Source organism: Jaculus jaculus, chromosome 5 (assembly GCF_020740685.1).
Source record: "Jaculus jaculus isolate mJacJac1 chromosome 5, mJacJac1.mat.Y.cur, whole genome shotgun sequence".
Lineage (NCBI taxonomy): Eukaryota > Metazoa > Chordata > Mammalia > Rodentia > Dipodidae > Jaculus > Jaculus jaculus.
This window is the reverse complement of record NC_059106.1, coordinates 64005791-64023748: the sequence shown is the minus strand read 5'-3', so window position 1 is coordinate 64023748 and position 17958 is coordinate 64005791. Positions and strand designations below refer to the sequence as shown.

The window sequence follows — 17958 nt, the reverse complement described above, 5'->3', positions numbered from 1 at the left end:
ATTTGACAGATGTTTTGCCTGTATTTGATACCTCTGAATAAATTTATTGAGAACCTGCTATTGCAGCAGACATTGTGCTAGGTATCTTGATGGTATTTCTGGTTGTCAAAGCAACATGAAAAATATGTCCATTATTAAAAAGCAAATGAGGCTGAGGACAGCTCAGTAATAATTCCTAGGGTCTATAAAAGGGTCCATCTAGTCCAGTGCTTCCTGATTCTCCTGCCTAGCTTTGATCTGTGCTCTCTCCCCCATTATCTCTCTCTTCCTTCCTCTTTCCCCACCCCATGAAGACAACAGACACCAGAGGTTCTTAACAGAAACCCAGTTCCACTTGTAACTGCTTGCCTGCAGGGAAGCCTAGGGACCTGTGCCATTGAATGTTATGACAGAGTGTCTTCTGTGATGGTATTGTTTGATTTGACCAAAAAAAAAAAAAAAAAAAAAAAATAATACTGAAAACAAGTGTAGGAAACGGCTTTGGTCCAGGTAGCAACCCATGAGATTGAACTTCATGAGGGTGTATTGAAAATAAGGCTAAGAAATCCAGAAATTAGTTATGGAAACCTAGGATTAATTTTGGTGGGCAAATTTAGTTTCCTTCATTGCCATTGTGTTTGTTTCTGAGGCAGGGTCTCTCTCTCTCAGCCAGGTTGATCTGGAACTCACTTTGTAGACCAGGCTACCATAATCATTGGGTTGTGGGTGATACATTGGAATGGTTAACCTTTGTTATCTGTGAGAAAAGCAAATCTCTTGTGTTTTATTCTGACAGCCAGCTTTCCATTTCTGACATGCTGTAAGCCAACTTTTTAGGTATGCTTTTTAAAAATCAAAGACAGTGATTAAATGCTATCTCAAAATTCTTTGTTTCCTGTCTGAGTAATAGCAATTGAAAAGAAATCCTAATTAGCAGTAAGAGGGCAGGTTTTAGTAAGTCAAGCTGGTTATCAGCACCAGGAATGATGGTCTATGGGCCATTCTTTTGTAGCCACTGCCACTGCAAATTAAAAATTCTTTGCTGTGTTTTGAAAAGTAACATAGGTTAGGGAGTTTTATTTCCCTTCCAGTAAAGGCTGATTAGCTTTTCAGTCTTTCCAAAATCTTGGAATAGGTTAATGTCATGGTAGGGAATTTTGTCTCCTAACACTCCATAGATGGTTTCATGCTCTAATTTGTCGCTTTGAATGGTCAGGCAGTACATGTATGGGCAAAGTATTTTAACAGTTGTAGGTACTTTTGCAGTAAGAATCTATTTAACAAGTAGTTAGCTAATAGAGCCAATATTAGAGTATCCTTTCCCCCTCCTTGGCATAGGCTAAGTGAATAATTCTATATATTTCAGCTTAGCCTTTATTGGATAATGTCAGTAGGCCTCTCTATGTCTTATACTAAGTTGAATTAATGCTCTGACCAGCGCTATATAGGCCTCTCTATGTCTTATACTAAGTTGAATTAATGCTCTGACCAGCGCTATATAGCCAGGACACTTAGACTAAAAACTTGCAGGTCCTTTGAGCACCTTCATTACCCTTGTCTAAAAGAAAGTGTTGACTGCTCTACTTTCATCCTTTATGAATTCTTTAAAAGCATCTATTATTTTTAATTTGCAGCAGCTCTTGCCAGGTAAAAAGTTTTGGGAAACAGATGAATCCAGCAAAGATGGACCAAAAGGAATATTCCTGGGTGATCAATGGCGAGACAGTGCCTGGGGAACATCAGGTAATCTAGATCTAGCATCTCTACTGTGATTTATGCCTGTCTTAGAGCTCCTTCCCTCAGCACTTGGCAAGTCATGAATTTCACAGCAATGACATAAGTATGTCAAGCAAATCTCCTATAGTGTAATTGCCATTAAGGAGCTTATATGATGTAATATATTACAGAATAATTAATCAAATCTTCACTATTTTCTGAAGTGCTAGTCACAGAGGAATGGTCCTATTGAAATGATCATAATTTCAGCTTTAATTTTTTCATTATATACTGCTGTCAGCATTCCTTGAAGTAGAAAGTCCGTGCCTGCCATTTGAAGTTATTTCTCTTTTTCTACCCTTGACCTTATATACCATGTATGGGATAACCTATCTCTATATATGATTGGGGTCAGTGAAGTCACTGGGCACAGACATTCTTGTGATTGACTTCCCCTGGAGTTTGGTGAAGAGAGCTGGTAGAGGCAGACAAACTGACAGCAGAAAGAAGGGATGGCTTCTATGAAGGAATAAGACAGAAAACCCAATAGCTAATATGCTGTGTTAGAGCACAGTGAAAAAATTGGAATCTCATGGTGACCACGAGTCCCTAGAAAATTAAGTAATTTTTTAAAAAGGGCAGTAAAATCATTATTTTTAGTTACATTGTTAATAAAATGCATTAATGAAATTGTGCTACTTGGGATAAACATCATTTTATCCACTTAGCTATGTGAACTGTTGTGTTCTTCTGCTGTCCTGAATAAAGGAGGGGTGTGTTCTGTTTCCTTAGGTTATGGAGAATGTCTATATTTAGTGGAAGACACACTAGGAGATTTTGGCTCAGCTGACCATGGCAGGTGTCCTGATTCCCAGACATTGGTTTATCCATGAGACATCACTCATAATTGTTTGGACAGAGCTCTGGCTGCACTGTGTCATGCTTGTGTATCTTTTTTGTAGATCATTCAGTTTCCCAGCCAATCATGGTGCAGAGAAGACCTGGTCAGAGTTTCCATGTGAACAGTGAGGTCAATTCTGTACTGTCCCCACGGTCGGAGAGTGGGGGACTAGGCGTTAGCATGGTGGAGTATGTGTTGAGCTCATCCCCGGGCGATTCCTGTCTAAGAAAAGGAGGATTTGTAAGTTGGCTTGAGGAACTTGTTCCTATATCTTTCTTCCCCAACTCCCTAAAGCAGAACTTGCTTATTTAGTGTCCTTAGATGCTCACAGCCCTCATCCCAGCATATTTTAAACACACTCATTACAAAATAGAGCTCAGCACGCCTAGTAGACAGGTAAATTGCACTTGAAAAGGCGAAATTTTTGGGGGGAGGTGGGGAGGGAGGGCATTATCACTAATAAAATGTGAGGTATGATCTTAAATCTAACTCTCAGTTCATTGGTCTCCCAGAAAACATTCTTAGTTTAAAATAAAGATAAAAAGCAAGATGAGAAGGAATTACAAAATTGAATCTGGGCGTCATGGATGCTAGATTTGAGCAATGATTTGACAGTACTTAGGGATCCAGATAATGTGGGCTTAATCTTGTTTACAAGCTAGATTCTAATTATCTAGTCCCCTTTGGTCCTCTGTCAACAGTTTTGCTTCTTAGTTTTGCCTGCCAGGAATTTTGAAGTTCTGTCTCCATCTGTTGGTTTCTTTGTTTTTGTTTTCAGTTCATTGCTACTGACCTCTCTTATGTTAAATGGTTGCCAGAGCAGTGGCTGCTTCCTGCCATTTCTTGTTAAATCTTTTTCGGTTTCTTCATTTTCTTGAGGTAGGGCCTCACTCTAGCCCAGGCTAACCTGGAATAAACTCTGTTGTCCCAATGGCCTCGAATACACCATGATCCTATCACTGTGTCCCCAGTTTTGGTATTAAAGGCATGTGCCACCACACCCAGCTATTGTTAAATCTTAGCAAACTTTCTCAAGCATCTTGATAGACTTGCTTAAAAACTATTTCTTGCTTTATGTCCTCAACTTTGTAGATCGAAGCGTCTCATGAAACATATCTGTTTGAGTCTTTCTCACTTGGTAATCTGTAGCTGGTTCTGTTTCAAGTTGCACCCAGGAAGGAGGACCACAGGAGATATATTCTGAATCTACCTTCCCCCTTCTGCTCAGTTCATCTTGTTCAGTATTTTTTCAAAACCCCTTTCCTTAAAACGATTACGGGCTACTGGCACCTGATAGTAAACATTTAGGATACCGTCTCTCTGTCAGATCTTAGTGATTTTACCTTAGCTGTCATATGCATTTTGCACTTGTTACCAGTTTTGTTTTATTTTGCCTGTGGTGAAGTTTCAGATACTTTGTCCTGTTTCTCCTTATTACTTATAACTTTGTAGAGCCATAGTAGTTGTAATTGTATGTAGCATGCTCAATTACCTGGAGTACATTCTTGAGCACTAGTCCTTCTTTAGAACTGAGCTCATTGCTCCTGGATCTTTTGACCCGGCAAAGACTTAAGCTGCACATAGTAACTTGTTGATCAAATAGTAAATGGCTTTTTGTGATGTGATCAGGCTGAATAATCATTTGTCAATTGTCTGAAGATGGAAGTCTGTCATAACTGTCCCCAGCTCACCTTTTTCCCTTTTTCACATGGTCCTCTTTTTCTGAGTTCCGATTCCTTAGAGGAAGTGCTGCTGCCTTCTAAACACTGCCTGTAACTTCCAGTTATTTTCAGGAGAAGAAAATGAGGATTGCATTTATGAGTTAACAGCCTGGCAAGTGGGACACTTCACACACTAGCACGACTTTAGCTTTCTGCTTTGTGTGAGGTACCAGTTTCAAGTTTGTGGACAATAGCTAGGATTACTGTGAAGTTTATAGGAGTAGGAAAGTTACTGAAATTGGCAGGTAGATGAAACAGTAAGTAGAACTGAGTTATTAATGTAATTTATTTAGATTTGTTTTGATTTTTCAAGGTAGGGTATCACTCTGGTCCAGGCTAACTTGGAATTAACTATGTAGTCTCAGGGTGACCTTGAACTCATGGCGATCCTCTTACCTCAGCCTCCCGAGAGCTGGGATTAAAGGAGTGCACCACTACACCCGACTTTTTTTTATTTCTTTAAAATTTTATTTTTATTTATTGATTTGAGTGATGGAGAAAGGGGGGGGAAATGGGCGTGTCAGGGCCTCCAGCCACTGCAAACGAACTCCAAATGCATGTGCCACCTTGTGCATCTGGCTTACCTGGGTCCTGGGGAATCGAGCCTCGAGCCAGGGTCCTTAGGCTGCACAGGCAAGCGCTTAACTGCTAAGGCGTCTGTCCAGCCCTTTTCATATTTTTTTTAAAGTTCTGTATTTTATTTTTATTTATTAATTTGAGAGAGAGAGATGTACACAAATAAGTAGGGAGAGAGAGAGAGGGAAGAAGGGAGGGAGAAGGAGAGAATGGATGTGCCAGGGCCTCTAGCCACTGCATATAAACTCCAGACACATGCACCCCCTTGTGTATCTGGCTTATGTTGGTCCTGGGGCATCGAAACTGGGTCTTTTGGCCTTGCAGGCAAGCATCTTAACTGCTAAGCCATGTCTCCCACCCCCACCCCCACCTTTATTCTGCTTTAAAAAAATATATTTTTATTTGTGTTTTTTTTGAGAGGGAGAGGGAGGGGGGAGGGGGGAGTGAGAGAGAGAGAGAGAGAGAGAGAGAGAGAGAGAGAGGGAGAGAGTGTGTCTGTCTGTCTGTCTGTCTGGGCCTCTGTCCACTGCAGACAAATGTACCACCTTGTGCATCTGGCTTACGTGGGTACTGGTGAGTTGAACCTGGCTCCTTTGGCCTTGCAGGCAAGCACCTTAACTTCTAAGCCATCTCTTCAGCCCCCCCTTTTTTTGTTTGTTTGTTTTTGTTTTTTTCTATGTATGTAGTCTCAGGCTGGCCTTGAACCCACAGTGATCCTCCTACCTTTGCCTCCTGAGTGCTGGGATTAAAGGTGTGTACCACCAACCCTGGCCTAAATAGATGGTTTATAATAGTAAAGCTGTGTCTTTGGATTTAGATCTTGTTTTTTTTTTTTTTAATCATCTAAGATTTTATTTTTATTTATTTGAGAGGGGGAGAGAGAGAATGAGAATGAGGATGGGTGTGTCAGGGCCTCTAGCCACTGCACACCACCTCCAGATGCATGTACCATCATGTGCATCTGGCTTATATGGGACCTGGAGAATCAAACCTGGGTCACTAGGCTTCACAGGCATGTACCTTAACCACTAAGCTATCTCTCCAGCCTTTTTCCCCCCCTAAATATTTATTTGTTTATTAGAGAGAATGATAGGGAGGCACATGAGAGACTGAGAGAGAGGGAGATAATGGGCATGTCAGAGACTCCAGTCATTGCACACTCCAGTCATTGCACATGAACTCCAGATGCATGCACCATTGCTTACATGGGTCCTGGCAAATCATACCTGGGTCCTTTGGCTTTGTAGGCAAGTGCCTTAATAGCTAAGCCATCTCCCAGCCCATCACTAAGCTTTTGATAGGCTCTGGGGTTTGTCTGCTGTTGTTAGACCACACCTGGGTTTGCTCTGGCTTTTAGGTAGAATGACACCTAAAGAAAGCTATGTCCATAGAAACCTGAATCACTCTCTGGTTCTCATAATGTTACCTTCTTGAGGAAGGGTGAGCTCATTATTTACTAAAAACAAAACAAAAAGCAAGCTGCCTGTGGTGATACATGTCTTTATCTTTAATACCAGCAGTTGAGGTAGTTTGGATTGCTTTTTGAGGCAAGCCCGGCCATATAAATAGTGAGCCAAGGCTAGTTATGAGACCCAGCTTCAGAAATCTAAAACCAACCATGACATCTTGCATCTGTTGGGCACGGTGGTACATGCCTTTAATTCCAACACTGGGAAGACAGAGGTACACCATTAATTTGAGGCCACTCTGAGACTATATAGTGAATTTCAGGTCAGTATAGGGTAGAGTGAGACCTTACCTTGAAAAACAAACCACATCACAAAAAATTTGTAGCTCTTGGTAGCTTGTGTGTCAACATTGTCCAGGAGTTTTACTGCTAGGGTGGCTACTAACATTGTGTCTAGAAGGCCATGGAGAAGCTGCTTTAACTGAACTCCTGGGAACAGACAGATTATTTCTGCTGACCTCAAGAAACGGGCTCAGAGGTCATTCTCAGATGTGATAGCAGATAAGTCTAGGTCCCCACTGTTCAGGTAAAGTTAGAATGAAACTGATTTTCTTCTGCAGTAGCTTTTCATTGTCAGTGTGATTTCCTGGTCACAGCTGGATGTGCCTTTTTGTCTTCTTGAGTTGATCTTAGTGGTGTGAGTGGTCTTAGTGTAGTAGTCATAGGAGTGGTTTCAACCATATTCTATTTTTAGCTTTTTTTTTTTTTTTTTTTTTTTTTTAGGTAGGGTCTTACTCTATCCTAGGTTGACCTGGAATTCACTATGTAGTCTCGGTAGCCTTGAACTCATGATGATCCTCCTACCTTAGCCTCCCGAGTGTTGGAATTTAAGGTGTGCACCGCCACCACATGTTGTTTGCTTTGGGCACTTTTTTGTAAGTGCTTTGTTAGTAGGGCAGTGAGTCTTATTCTTTGGGTAGCAGTTTTGGAATAATGAGATAATTATAATAACAATACAGTCTCATTTAGCTTGTGTTGTATTTCCTTATTTGTCCATGGTATAGGAGGACCCTCCCCCCCCCCCCCCCCCCCCGCAACAAAAGCCTTACTCCAGAATCACATGTGTGGTCAGTGGATCATAATTTCTACCTTGTGATTTATGATGCCTAAGGATGACCACACTAAACTTTGAATCAGTGAAGACCATTCTAATCTTGTAGAAGACACCTTTTTAGAAATAAAGGATGTTTTGGAAAGTGTTTTTGTTTACTTTTACTTATTTGAGAGTGGCAGAGAAGGGGGGGGGGAATGGGTGTACCACGGCTTCCAGCCACTGCAAAGAAGCTCCAGATGCAGGCCTCCCCTTGTGCATCTGGCTAACATGCATCCTGAGTAATTGAGCCTTGAACCAGGGTCCTTGGGCTTCACAGGCAAGCGCTCAACTGCTAAGCCATCTGTCCAGCTCTGGAATTTTTTTTTTTGGTGGGTTTTCGAGGTAGGTTCTCACTCTAGCCCAGGCTGACCTGGAATTCACTGTGTAATCTCAGAATGGCCTAGAACTCATGGCTATCCACCTATTTCTGCCTCCCAGGTGCTGGGATTAAAGGCGTGGGCTACCACGCTGGGCTGAAAGTGTTTTTTTGTGTTCTGTAGAGTGGCTGCTTTCTCATCTGGGGTAGGCTTGTTCTACAATTCATTTTGGTCACAAGATTTGATTTGCTTGATATCCTTCTCACAGTGTCTGCAGTAGATAACCAGTGCTATTTTCCTCTTCTTACTATGTGAGTTTTGTAATAATGTTGTAGAGTTCTGCTTCTAAAGTTAGGGCACCAGTAACATTAACATCACCTGGAGCTTATTAGAAGAAGTACAGTTTAGTTTTTTCTTTTCTTTGTGTTTGTTTATTTTTTCTCTTTCCCTTTATCCTTTCCTTTCCTTGTTTGTTCGAGGTAGGGTTTTACTTTATCCTAATCAGACCTAGAATTCACTCGGTGCCTTTAAACTCAAGCCATCCTCCAACTTCTGTCTCCCAAGTGTTGGAATTAAAGGTGTGCACCACCACTCCAAGCTTGCTTGCACTCTCTTTCTTTTTTTTTCTTTTTCTGTTTTTCTTTTTTTTTTTTGAGGTAGTATCTTCCTGTAGCCCAGGCTGGCCTGGTATTCACTATGTAGTCTCAGGCTGGCCTCAAATTTACAACGATCCTCTTGCCTCTGCCTTCCAAGTGCAGGGATAAAAATGTGGGATTACTAGAAATGCAGATTTTTTTTTTTTTTTTTTTTTTGAGGTAGGGTCTTGCTCTATTTCTGGCTGACCTGGAATTCACTCTGTATGTAGTCTTAGGGCGGCCTTGAACTCACTGTGATCCTCCTACCTCTGCCTCCCAAGTGCTGGGATTAAAGGTGTATGCCACCACGCCTGGCTCACATTTCCCTAGTTTTGTGCCTTCTGAAATTGGGATGCATATTTCAGATGAATTTCTTTTTAAAATTGTTTTTGTTCATTTTTATTTATTTATTTGAGAAAGAGAGAGGCAGATAAAGAGAGAATGGGTGTGCCCGGGCTCAGAAAATGCTCTCTCAGATTCAATGAAATGTAGTCATAGCTTGATTTTTATATACAAGGCCCTGGAAAAGTAGTTGGATGGAGAGTCTGATTAGAGCTGCAACTATCCCCATCTGAGGATAGTGTTTTGTATGCCTTGGGGGAGAAGTGCTTTAAAGATTTTTTTGTTAGTTTTTCTAGGAAGGGTTTCAATATAGCTCAGGCTGATTTGGAATTCACTATGTAGTCTCAAGGTGGTCTTTAACTCATGGCAGGATTCCTATCTCTGCCGACTGAGTGGTGGGATTAAAGACGTGTGCCGCCACTCCCAGCTTTGAGTTTTAATATTTTTTTATTGACAGTTTCCATGATTATAGACAATAAACCATGGTAATCTCCTCTTTCCTCTTTATAACTCCACTCAGCATCATATCCCCTCCCCTTTTCAATCAGTCTATTTTTAAATTTTTATTTATTTATTTTGAGACTGGGAAAGAGGCGGGGGAGGGGGTGTTGAGGCCGAAGAGAGAAGCCTGCTGGACTTCCAGACACCACAAATGAACTCTAGACACATGCTACACCTTGTTCATCTGTCTTATGTGGGTCCTAGAGAATCAAACCAGGATCCTTTGGCTTTGCAGGCAAACGTCTTAACTGCTAAGCCATCTCTCTAGCCCGAGAATCCAGTATTTGCAGTTACTTATTATCATTTTACTTTATTTTTTTCGATTCATGAGCTAAGTAGATTCACAATACTGCCTTTCATTACCAAGAGAGAAAAATTTCTCTAATCCTTTTGAATATGATTTCTGCCCTGTTAAGTTTTGTGGCTTTTTTTCTATGAATACAGCAGAAAGAGAAGGAATGCTACTTTTGATTTCATTCTGTTTGGTAGCATTTCTCCCTTATGCGAGTCTTATAAAAAGCTGAGTCACTGCCTAGAATGATTTCACAGTTTACTTCTCATCCCTGTGCCTGGTATTTTCCTAACTCTTTGATACCTACAGTGGCATATGCTTTTCCTTGAATTCTTTTTGGTCCTATTTTGAAGAGTTTTGTTGGGCTTATATTTTTCTATTTGAGCATTACTATTTTGGATAATACTAATCTAAAGGAAACTCATAGGAAAAGATTCTGATAATTTTATTTATAACATTACCATTATTATAGATAGCATTTATTAACGTACTAACATTAGAACTACTTACTACATTGTGAAAGGCCACATCAACTGTACATTTCTGAGAGCTAAGCCACCTAAATTTTTCAGTTACGGTTTTTAATCTTGATGCCTTACATTGTTAAATAAAAATGGTATTGCAGCTGGGTGCAGTAGCACATACCTTTAATCCCAGCACTCAGGAGGTAGAGGTAGGAGGATGCCTGTGAGTTCAAGGCTAGCCTGGTACTACTGAGTGAATTCTAGGTCATACTGGGCTAGTGAGACCCTACTTCAGGAAAAAAATGTCATTGCTTTGTGTTTTAATAATTAATACATATATATACATATATATAATTAATATTCATATATATAATGTCATAAAGTTGTCACACATGTACTATTTCATTGGTGATCATAACTACTCCTTATAAAACATTTATCCCTGTTTTCTAAATGAGGAAATTAAGACTTAGGCTGGAGAGATAGCTTAGCGGTTAAGTGCTTGCTTGTAAAGCAAAGTGTTTGATTCTTTAGTACCCACATATAGCCAGATGCATGAAGTGGCTCATGTACCTGGAGTTTGTTTCTACTGGCTACAGGCCTCGGTGCACCCGTATTTGTCCTCCCTCCCTCTCTTTCAATCTCTCTCAAATAGAAATATATATTTTCTGACGAGGTAGGGTCTCACCAACCCAGGTCGACCTGATGTTTACTATGTTGTTTCAGGGTGTCCTCAAACTCATGGTGATCCTTATAATTCTGCCTCTGAAGTGATAGAGTGAAAGGTGTATGTCACCATGACTCGCTGAAAAGCATGAAATATTTAAAAAAAATTAACAAATGAAGGCCTGTAGAGAGTGCTTGGCAGTCAAGGTGTTTATCTGGGATGCCAAGATACCCAGTCAGGTTTGATTCCCCAGAATCCATGTAAGCTAGGTGCATATGTCTGGAGTTCATTTGCAGTGGCTATAGAGACCTTGGCATGCCCAAAATCATTCCCTTCCTCCCTCTCTTTCTCATAAAATATATGTAAAAATGTAAAAACCAAAATTAAGGCCCTGAAATTAACTTATTTTGTTCATTGTTCAACCAAAAAGTATTGTAGCTGAGACAGAACCTCCTCTTGTCAGTATTTTCTCAAAGACTACATAGTTGTGCAAATCATAATTATGTTGTCCTCATAAAATATACAATACCATCCATACCTGTCTTCTTTTTTGTAGGTTTTTCAAAATTTGTATCTATTAATTCATTTTTTTTCAAGATATGGCACTACACTACAGGCCTGGCTGGCTTACCTTGAAGTTGGTGCCCTTCATGTGCCCTTATTTTTTAATTTTTTTTTAATTTTTAGTTTGCAGGCCTATGCAGGTAGAGAATAAATGAGAATGAATGTGGGTATGCCAGGGCTTCTAGCCACTGCAAAGAACTCTAGATGCACATACCACTTTGCACCTGGCTTTTTATGGGTCCTGGAGAATCAAACCCTGGCCATTAGGCCTTGCAACCAAAAATCTTTACTGAGCCATCTCTTGAGCCACATAGCCCTTCGCATTTCTAAGATAACTTCTCAAAACTTTTTTTTTTTTTTTTTTTTTTTTGAATGGTCTCACTGTATTTCCTGCCTGGTTTGGAACTCAATATGTGTAAGAGTTAGATAGCCTTTTTTTTTTTTTTTTCCCGAGGTAGGGTCTCACCCTGGTCCAGGTGGACATGGAATTAACTCTGTCATCTCAGGGTGGCCTTGAACTCATGGCAATCCTCCTACCTCTGCCTCCCGAGTGCTGAGATTAAAGGCGTGCACCACCACGCCCGGCTAGATAGCTTTTTTATGACCCTGTACCAGTACTGTCTTTAAACAACGGATTTATTTATTTATTTTGGTTTTTCAAGGTAGGGTCTCTGTATCGGCTGTAGTACAGGCTGAGCTGGAATTCACTATGTAGTTTCTGGCTGGTTTCAAACTCATGGTGATCCTCCCACTTCTGCCTCCCAAGTGCTGGGAATAACGTGTAAGGTATACATTCAACTAAACAACAGATTGTTAAAATAGCTTGTCTTCTAGGTATCACTTAGAAGCCAGCTTAATTGTGACGATTTTTCTTGAGGATTGTTGAAGGTAGTGTCTTGCCCTACCTCAGGATGACCTTGACTTGGAATTCACTAAGTAGTCTCAGGGTGACCTTGAAGTCAAGTGGATCCTCTTACCTCTGCCTTCCAAGTGCTGGGATTAATGGCATGTGCCACCATACCAAGCTTGTTGATGCTTTTTTCCTTTTCCTTTTCTTTTTTTTAAAAATCATGTGTGTGTGTGTGTATACATTATATACATGAGCATACTTTTTTTTTTTTTTTCCTTCTTTGAGGTAGGGAACCTGGAACTCACTCTGTACTCCCAGGCTGTCCTTGAACTCACAGCGATCCTCCTACCTCTTCCTCCCAATTACTGGGATTAAAGGCGTACACTACCATGCCCGGCTTCTCTCTCTCCCCCTTTCTTTTTAAATATATATATATATGTGTGTGTGTGTGTGTATATATATATATATATATATATTTTTTTTGTGTGTGTGTTTGTTTATTAGACAGAGAGAGAGGATGGGCACGCCAGGGCCTTTAGCCACTGCAAATAAACTCCCGATGCATTCGCCACCTGGTGTATGTGGCTTATGTGGGACCTGGAGAATTGAACATGGATGCTTAGGCTGTGCAGGCAAGCACCTTAACCACTAAGCCATCTGTCTGGCCCTTTTCTCTTTTTTTTTTTTTCTTTTGGTGTTTCAAGGTAGGGTCTCTCTCTAGCTCAGGCTGACCTGGAATTCACTATGTAGTCTCAGGGTGGCCTCAAACTCATAGTAATCCCCCTACCTCTGCCTCCCCAGTCCTGGGATTAAAGATGTACGCCACCACGCCCGGCCCTTTTCTTCTACTTTATTCTTACTGAACATAACACTTTTTTAGTTCAGTTTAGTTCAGTAGCATTGTGCATACATAGTAAGCATGTTCTGTATCACAGAGTTAAACGCCTAGCACCTAAACAAACTTAGTGAACTATGAGCCATGCACAGATAAGTGCTCAAGTCATAAATGTTTGTCTTTGTGAATTTGTATAAACTGAGAACCATGAAGACCAATGCAGGAAAGAGAACGCAGAGCACCGAACTGGCTGGTGAGGATACCTTCTATTCGTGTTCCACCCGATGCTGTGGGAACTTCTTTTTCTTTCTCCAGTTTCCTTTGCTGTTTTATCTGCTCATCTTTTATACTTGGGAGATACTGGAGCCGGACTGTTTGTAATGTGCTTAGCCAGTGATTGCATCTGTGTAGCAATGGACTGATCTTGTAACGTTCTTTTGCTGTTTAGATGAATGGTTTCTGGTTCAGGTAGAGTTGCTTGTCATCTGGCACCTATCACCACTATCTAGATGTATAGTTGATGGTAAGAGGAGACTTATTTTGGCAGTTAGGTTTTACAGGCTGCTTTGACCTCCCTCCTTTTTTGTTTCATCTGTATTGAGCTTCTGCTACGTACTGTATTCATAGTTACAGCTAGAGCTATGAGCGCACGCACTCAGCCTCTGTCACTTATTATTTCACTATGAAGGAAGGCATTGGTTCTCATCTCTGTCATATTCTCTTCTTTGCTTTGGGATCTCAACATGGTCCTTAATTGGCTGCTAATCCTTTTGAATCATTAACAGCCTCATACCTTAAAGATTTTCGTCTAAAAGGCACATCTCAATGTCTGCCAACACTGGTTCTTACCTTCTTGGTGCCATATGAAGCTAAGCTGTATATCCTAAGTTCCTTGTCATATGTGTTCCTATTTTCATATTTTCCTTGAAAGCTTGCTTTTCTGCATCACATGAACAGTGAGTAACTATGTAAAATAGGCTCTGAAGTTAGGAGCCAGTTCTAAGGATCTCAGGGTCCTGAGCTTGCATTTCTGGGCCAGTATTTTCTTAGGACATAACCCTGAGAGCATCTATTGTTTTGTCCTGCCCACAGCCAATCTGTTCACAACAAATTGTTTGCTACTCTTTGCTCAATTTGATTCACCCTGCAGTTTGGTTTGAGTGACCAACAGTGCTGGTCAGCCGCCCTCACCTACTGCTGATTGGTTTCCTCGTAAGCAGGAACTTTTTTGTGTGTGTATGTGTGTGTGGTATTTTCAAGATAGGGTCTCACTGCCCAGTCTGACCTGGAATTCACTCTCTATTCTCAGGGTGGCCTCAAACTCATGGCGATCCTCCTACCTCTGCCTCCAGAGTACTGGAATTAAAGGCATGTGCCACCATGCCTGGCTCTTAAACAGGAACTTTAATGTGTACCATGTGCCCTTAATTTTGTCCTTAAACCAAGAGTCAGCCATGGGGAACAAGAAGATGACCTCCCAATGCCCTATGGCAAAGTGTACTACCAAACCTGTGAATGGGTTGTTTATCTTTTGGAGATCAAGGTGCATTTATTTTATACATCCAGGGCTGGTAATGCTAGGAAGAGACTACATAAATTTCCTTAGAAGGCAGATACAAACAAGTCGGACAGCAGATCATTTTGTTTGTAGCCCATTGTCTCAAAGTTACAGCACAGGCTTCAAAGTGCCCCAGACTAATTTGCATAGAAATAGGCAGACAGTAAAAGATTGTTTTTAAGAGTACTTTTCCTGAAAGAATTTGATAGCTAGATTTTTTTTTTGTTTTGAAGCATTGAAAAATATTGATGTTGGCTGGGCATGGTGGTTCATGCCTGTAATCCTAGCATTTGGGAAGCTGAGGCAGGAGGATTGCCATGAGTTGCAGGCCAGCCAGGGGCAGCAAGACCTTGTCCCCGCCCCAAAAAGAAACAGACAAAAAAAGATAAATCAAGGAAAAGTTAAGGATCATCATTGACTTTGGTGCAACAAAGTAGAATTGTGGAGGTGGTATAGTAAATCATCAAGGCATATATCCCATGTCAGGATTGGAATGAGGTCAGCCTGCATTGAATATTGGAAGTAAGTGAGGGGTTTATACAGAATAGGGAAGAGATGAATTGTTTTTATGGGCTTAAAACTTTTCCTCTCAGTTTTAGCTAGCAAACTTGGGGCTTACTAGGAGTTACACTATTATATAGACCAAGATTTGAGAGTAAGGAGGTAGGACCAAGACTTATGCAATTGTGACTGGGCTTTGGGCAGTAGAAGTGGGGTGGGAGCAATTGTTATGGTAAGACTGTCCTAAACTGTAACACATGTATGTCTGTCTTTCCCATTTGGCAAGACTATCTGCAGTGTTTCTGCCTCTGTGTCGTCTGTTAATTAGACTGTAATATCTGAAAAGGCACAGGCACTATCCTGATCTGATTAGCATCTAGTGTAGTCTGGTGTCCATAATGGTTGCCACTGTTAGTTGATGATTAGTGAAGCTGAAGCTATTTTTTAAACAGGGCCCAAGGGATGCAGACAGTGATGAAAACGACAAAGGTGAAAAGAAGAACAAGGGTACGTTTGATGGAGATAAGCTAGGAGATTTGAAGGAGGAGGGTGATGTGATGGACAAGACCAATGGTTTACCAGTGCAGAATGGGATTGATGCAGACGTCAAAGATTTTAGGTTTGTATATTTACACTTCTGATTTTTGTATGGGGACTATGGGGTTTTGTTTGTTTTTGTTTTTATTTTAGTCCTGCCACTTTTTTTTTTAAAGATTGTATCTAGTATAGACCATACCATAGAGATGGAAATTATTTGATAAGGTGGGATTTTCTCACATCTGTCAGTACTTGATGCTTTGCTAAAATGATATTATGCTTTTGTAGAGATTATTGTAATAATTCTCCAGTATCAAAATCACCTCCTGCTGGTAGGTGCCTTGGGACTTTTCCATGTTTTCACCAAATCTCTCATAGAGAAATGGTTATTAATGAAGTGTTTTAGTATCCCTTTGCCTTGGTATAGTAAGAAATAGCTGTGAGCTTGTGCAATACCTTATTTTCAGTTAGGTAGTTAGGTCAGGCACTCTTTACCTTGTTATGAAGAAATAGAGGTGCAAATCAAGCATTTTTTGTTGTTTTGATTTTTAATATTATTTATTCATTCATTCATTTCATTTATTTACTTTTTGAGACAGGGTCTCACTATGTAGCGTAGGCTGACATTGAACTTTCAGTGCTTCTGCCTTATCCTTTCAGTGCTGGGATTACATATGTGTATCACTGGCCTGTCAGTGTTAATTCTGTTTTTTTTTTTTTTTTTGTTTTTGTTTTTTCAAGGTAGGGTCTTCCTCTAGCCCAGGCTGACCTGGAATTCACTATGTAAGCTTAGTGTGGCCTTGAACTCTCCTTGTGATCCTCCTACCTCTGCCTCCCAATTGCTGAGATTAAAGGTGTGCACTGCCACATCCAGCCAATGTTTTTTCTTGTTGTCTCCCCCCCCCCCCCCCCATGTAGGGTCGTGCTCTAGCCCAGGCTGACCTAGAATTCACTCTGTATTATCAGGGTGGCCTCGAACTCATGGTGTTCCTCTCACCTCTGCCTCCTGAGTGCTGGGATTAAAGGTGTGTGCCACCACACCTGCCGTCAGTGTTGTTTTTAATCATATCCCTTCCTTGGATGCCTGGTCTCCCATCTCTGATCATAATTGACTTGCAGGTATTATTCTGCTGTTGAACACAGAGATTTCTTCCAGAGTTGGAAACTATTCCTCATTTATGTAAACAAACTTTAGTTATGTCACTAGAAAAGACTAGAATAATCTTTGATCAGTGACATGTTATTTGATGTCTAAAGCAAATGGGTATATATTTTGACACACATGCAATCGTATACCTATACACATCACCCCTCCTACAATTTGCCAGAGTCAAAATGTATTTTGCATTATTTGCAGAACAAATATCAGTTGTTTAATATACCTCATTTAATTTTTTAAATCTAGTGCCTTTATAGAGTTACAATCTTTAAAATATGAGGCAAAAGGTAATGAATGTTTACCTGTGGTCTTGGAAGATGAGTCAAGTAACCTCCATGAATTGCATGCACTCTATAGCAATATTTTGTGGTAGCTTACTGGTGGCAGGCTGCAGTGGTGTTGCCGCTGGTGGTGGTGGTGGTGGTGGTGGTGGTGGTGGTGGTGGTGGTGATGTGTGTATATGCGAAGGAACATTACAATACCCTTAACATGTACCAGCTCTAATATTTCTTTTTAGGGATGAAGGACATTGAATGTAGTCATAGGCTACCCTCCCTTGACTAGTGTAATATTAGTTTTAGGTTTAATAGTAGAACACTACAGTCCTTTCACATAAGGCTGACAATACCTCTGGGGCTCATTTAAACTTGTGCCCTCAGATATTTACTAAGTATGTTGTCTTTGCTCTTTGGAATATCTTGATTTGGATATTTGTATGTTTACATAAGTTTCAATTTTTAGAATTGCAAGCAAGAACATATACTCAGTAGTGCATTTGTAACATCGTAAACATTTTTACTTCTGGTTTGATAGGGAGGATATATATATATTTGGGGGGGGAATATGAATGGACACACTAGGGCCTCCAGTCACTGCAGATGAACTCCAGATATGTGCATCACCTTGTGCATCTGGCTTACATGAGTACTAGGGAATCAAGCCTCTAACTGGATCCTTAGGCTTCACAGGCAAATGCTTAACTACTAAGCCATCTCTCTAGCCCATTAGGGACAGTTTTTATTTAGAGTACTTACTAGTAAGAGAGAGGAAAGCAAAGGAGACAGAGGGAGGGAGGGAGAATTGGCATGTTTGGACCTTTGCCATTGCAAACAGACTCCAGATACATGCACCATTTTATGCATTTGCCTTTACATGGGTACTGGGGAATTGAATTCTGGCTATTAGGCTTTGAAGCAAATGCCTTTAACCACTGAGCAATCTCTCCCTCCTTTCCTGGGAAAGCATTTTAACATTGATCAGTCATACATGCAAACCTTTTATT

At 40.6% G+C, this 17958-nt stretch overlaps 1 protein-coding gene across 11 annotated transcripts in view; it reads left to right on the top strand.

The window, feature by feature from the left end:
* The window catches only part of Pum1 (pumilio RNA binding family member 1), a 144802-nt gene that overhangs the window by 57780 nt on the left and 69064 nt on the right, over positions 1-17958 (top strand). For 5 of the 11 annotated variants that reach the window (XM_045149003.1, XM_004665173.2, XM_004665171.2 and 2 more), the window contains exons 4-6: positions 1614-1722; positions 2658-2836; positions 15433-15599. The exons of 2 other annotated variants lie outside the window; for them this stretch is intronic. In XM_045149003.1, the coding sequence (XP_045004938.1) occupies positions 1614-1722; positions 2658-2836; positions 15433-15599 (455 nt within the window). The remainder of the gene's footprint in view (positions 1-1613; positions 1723-2657; positions 2837-15432; positions 15600-17958) is intronic. 4 more of the 11 variants (XM_045149007.1, XM_004665176.2, XM_045149006.1 and 1 more) reach the window with 2 other exon arrangements.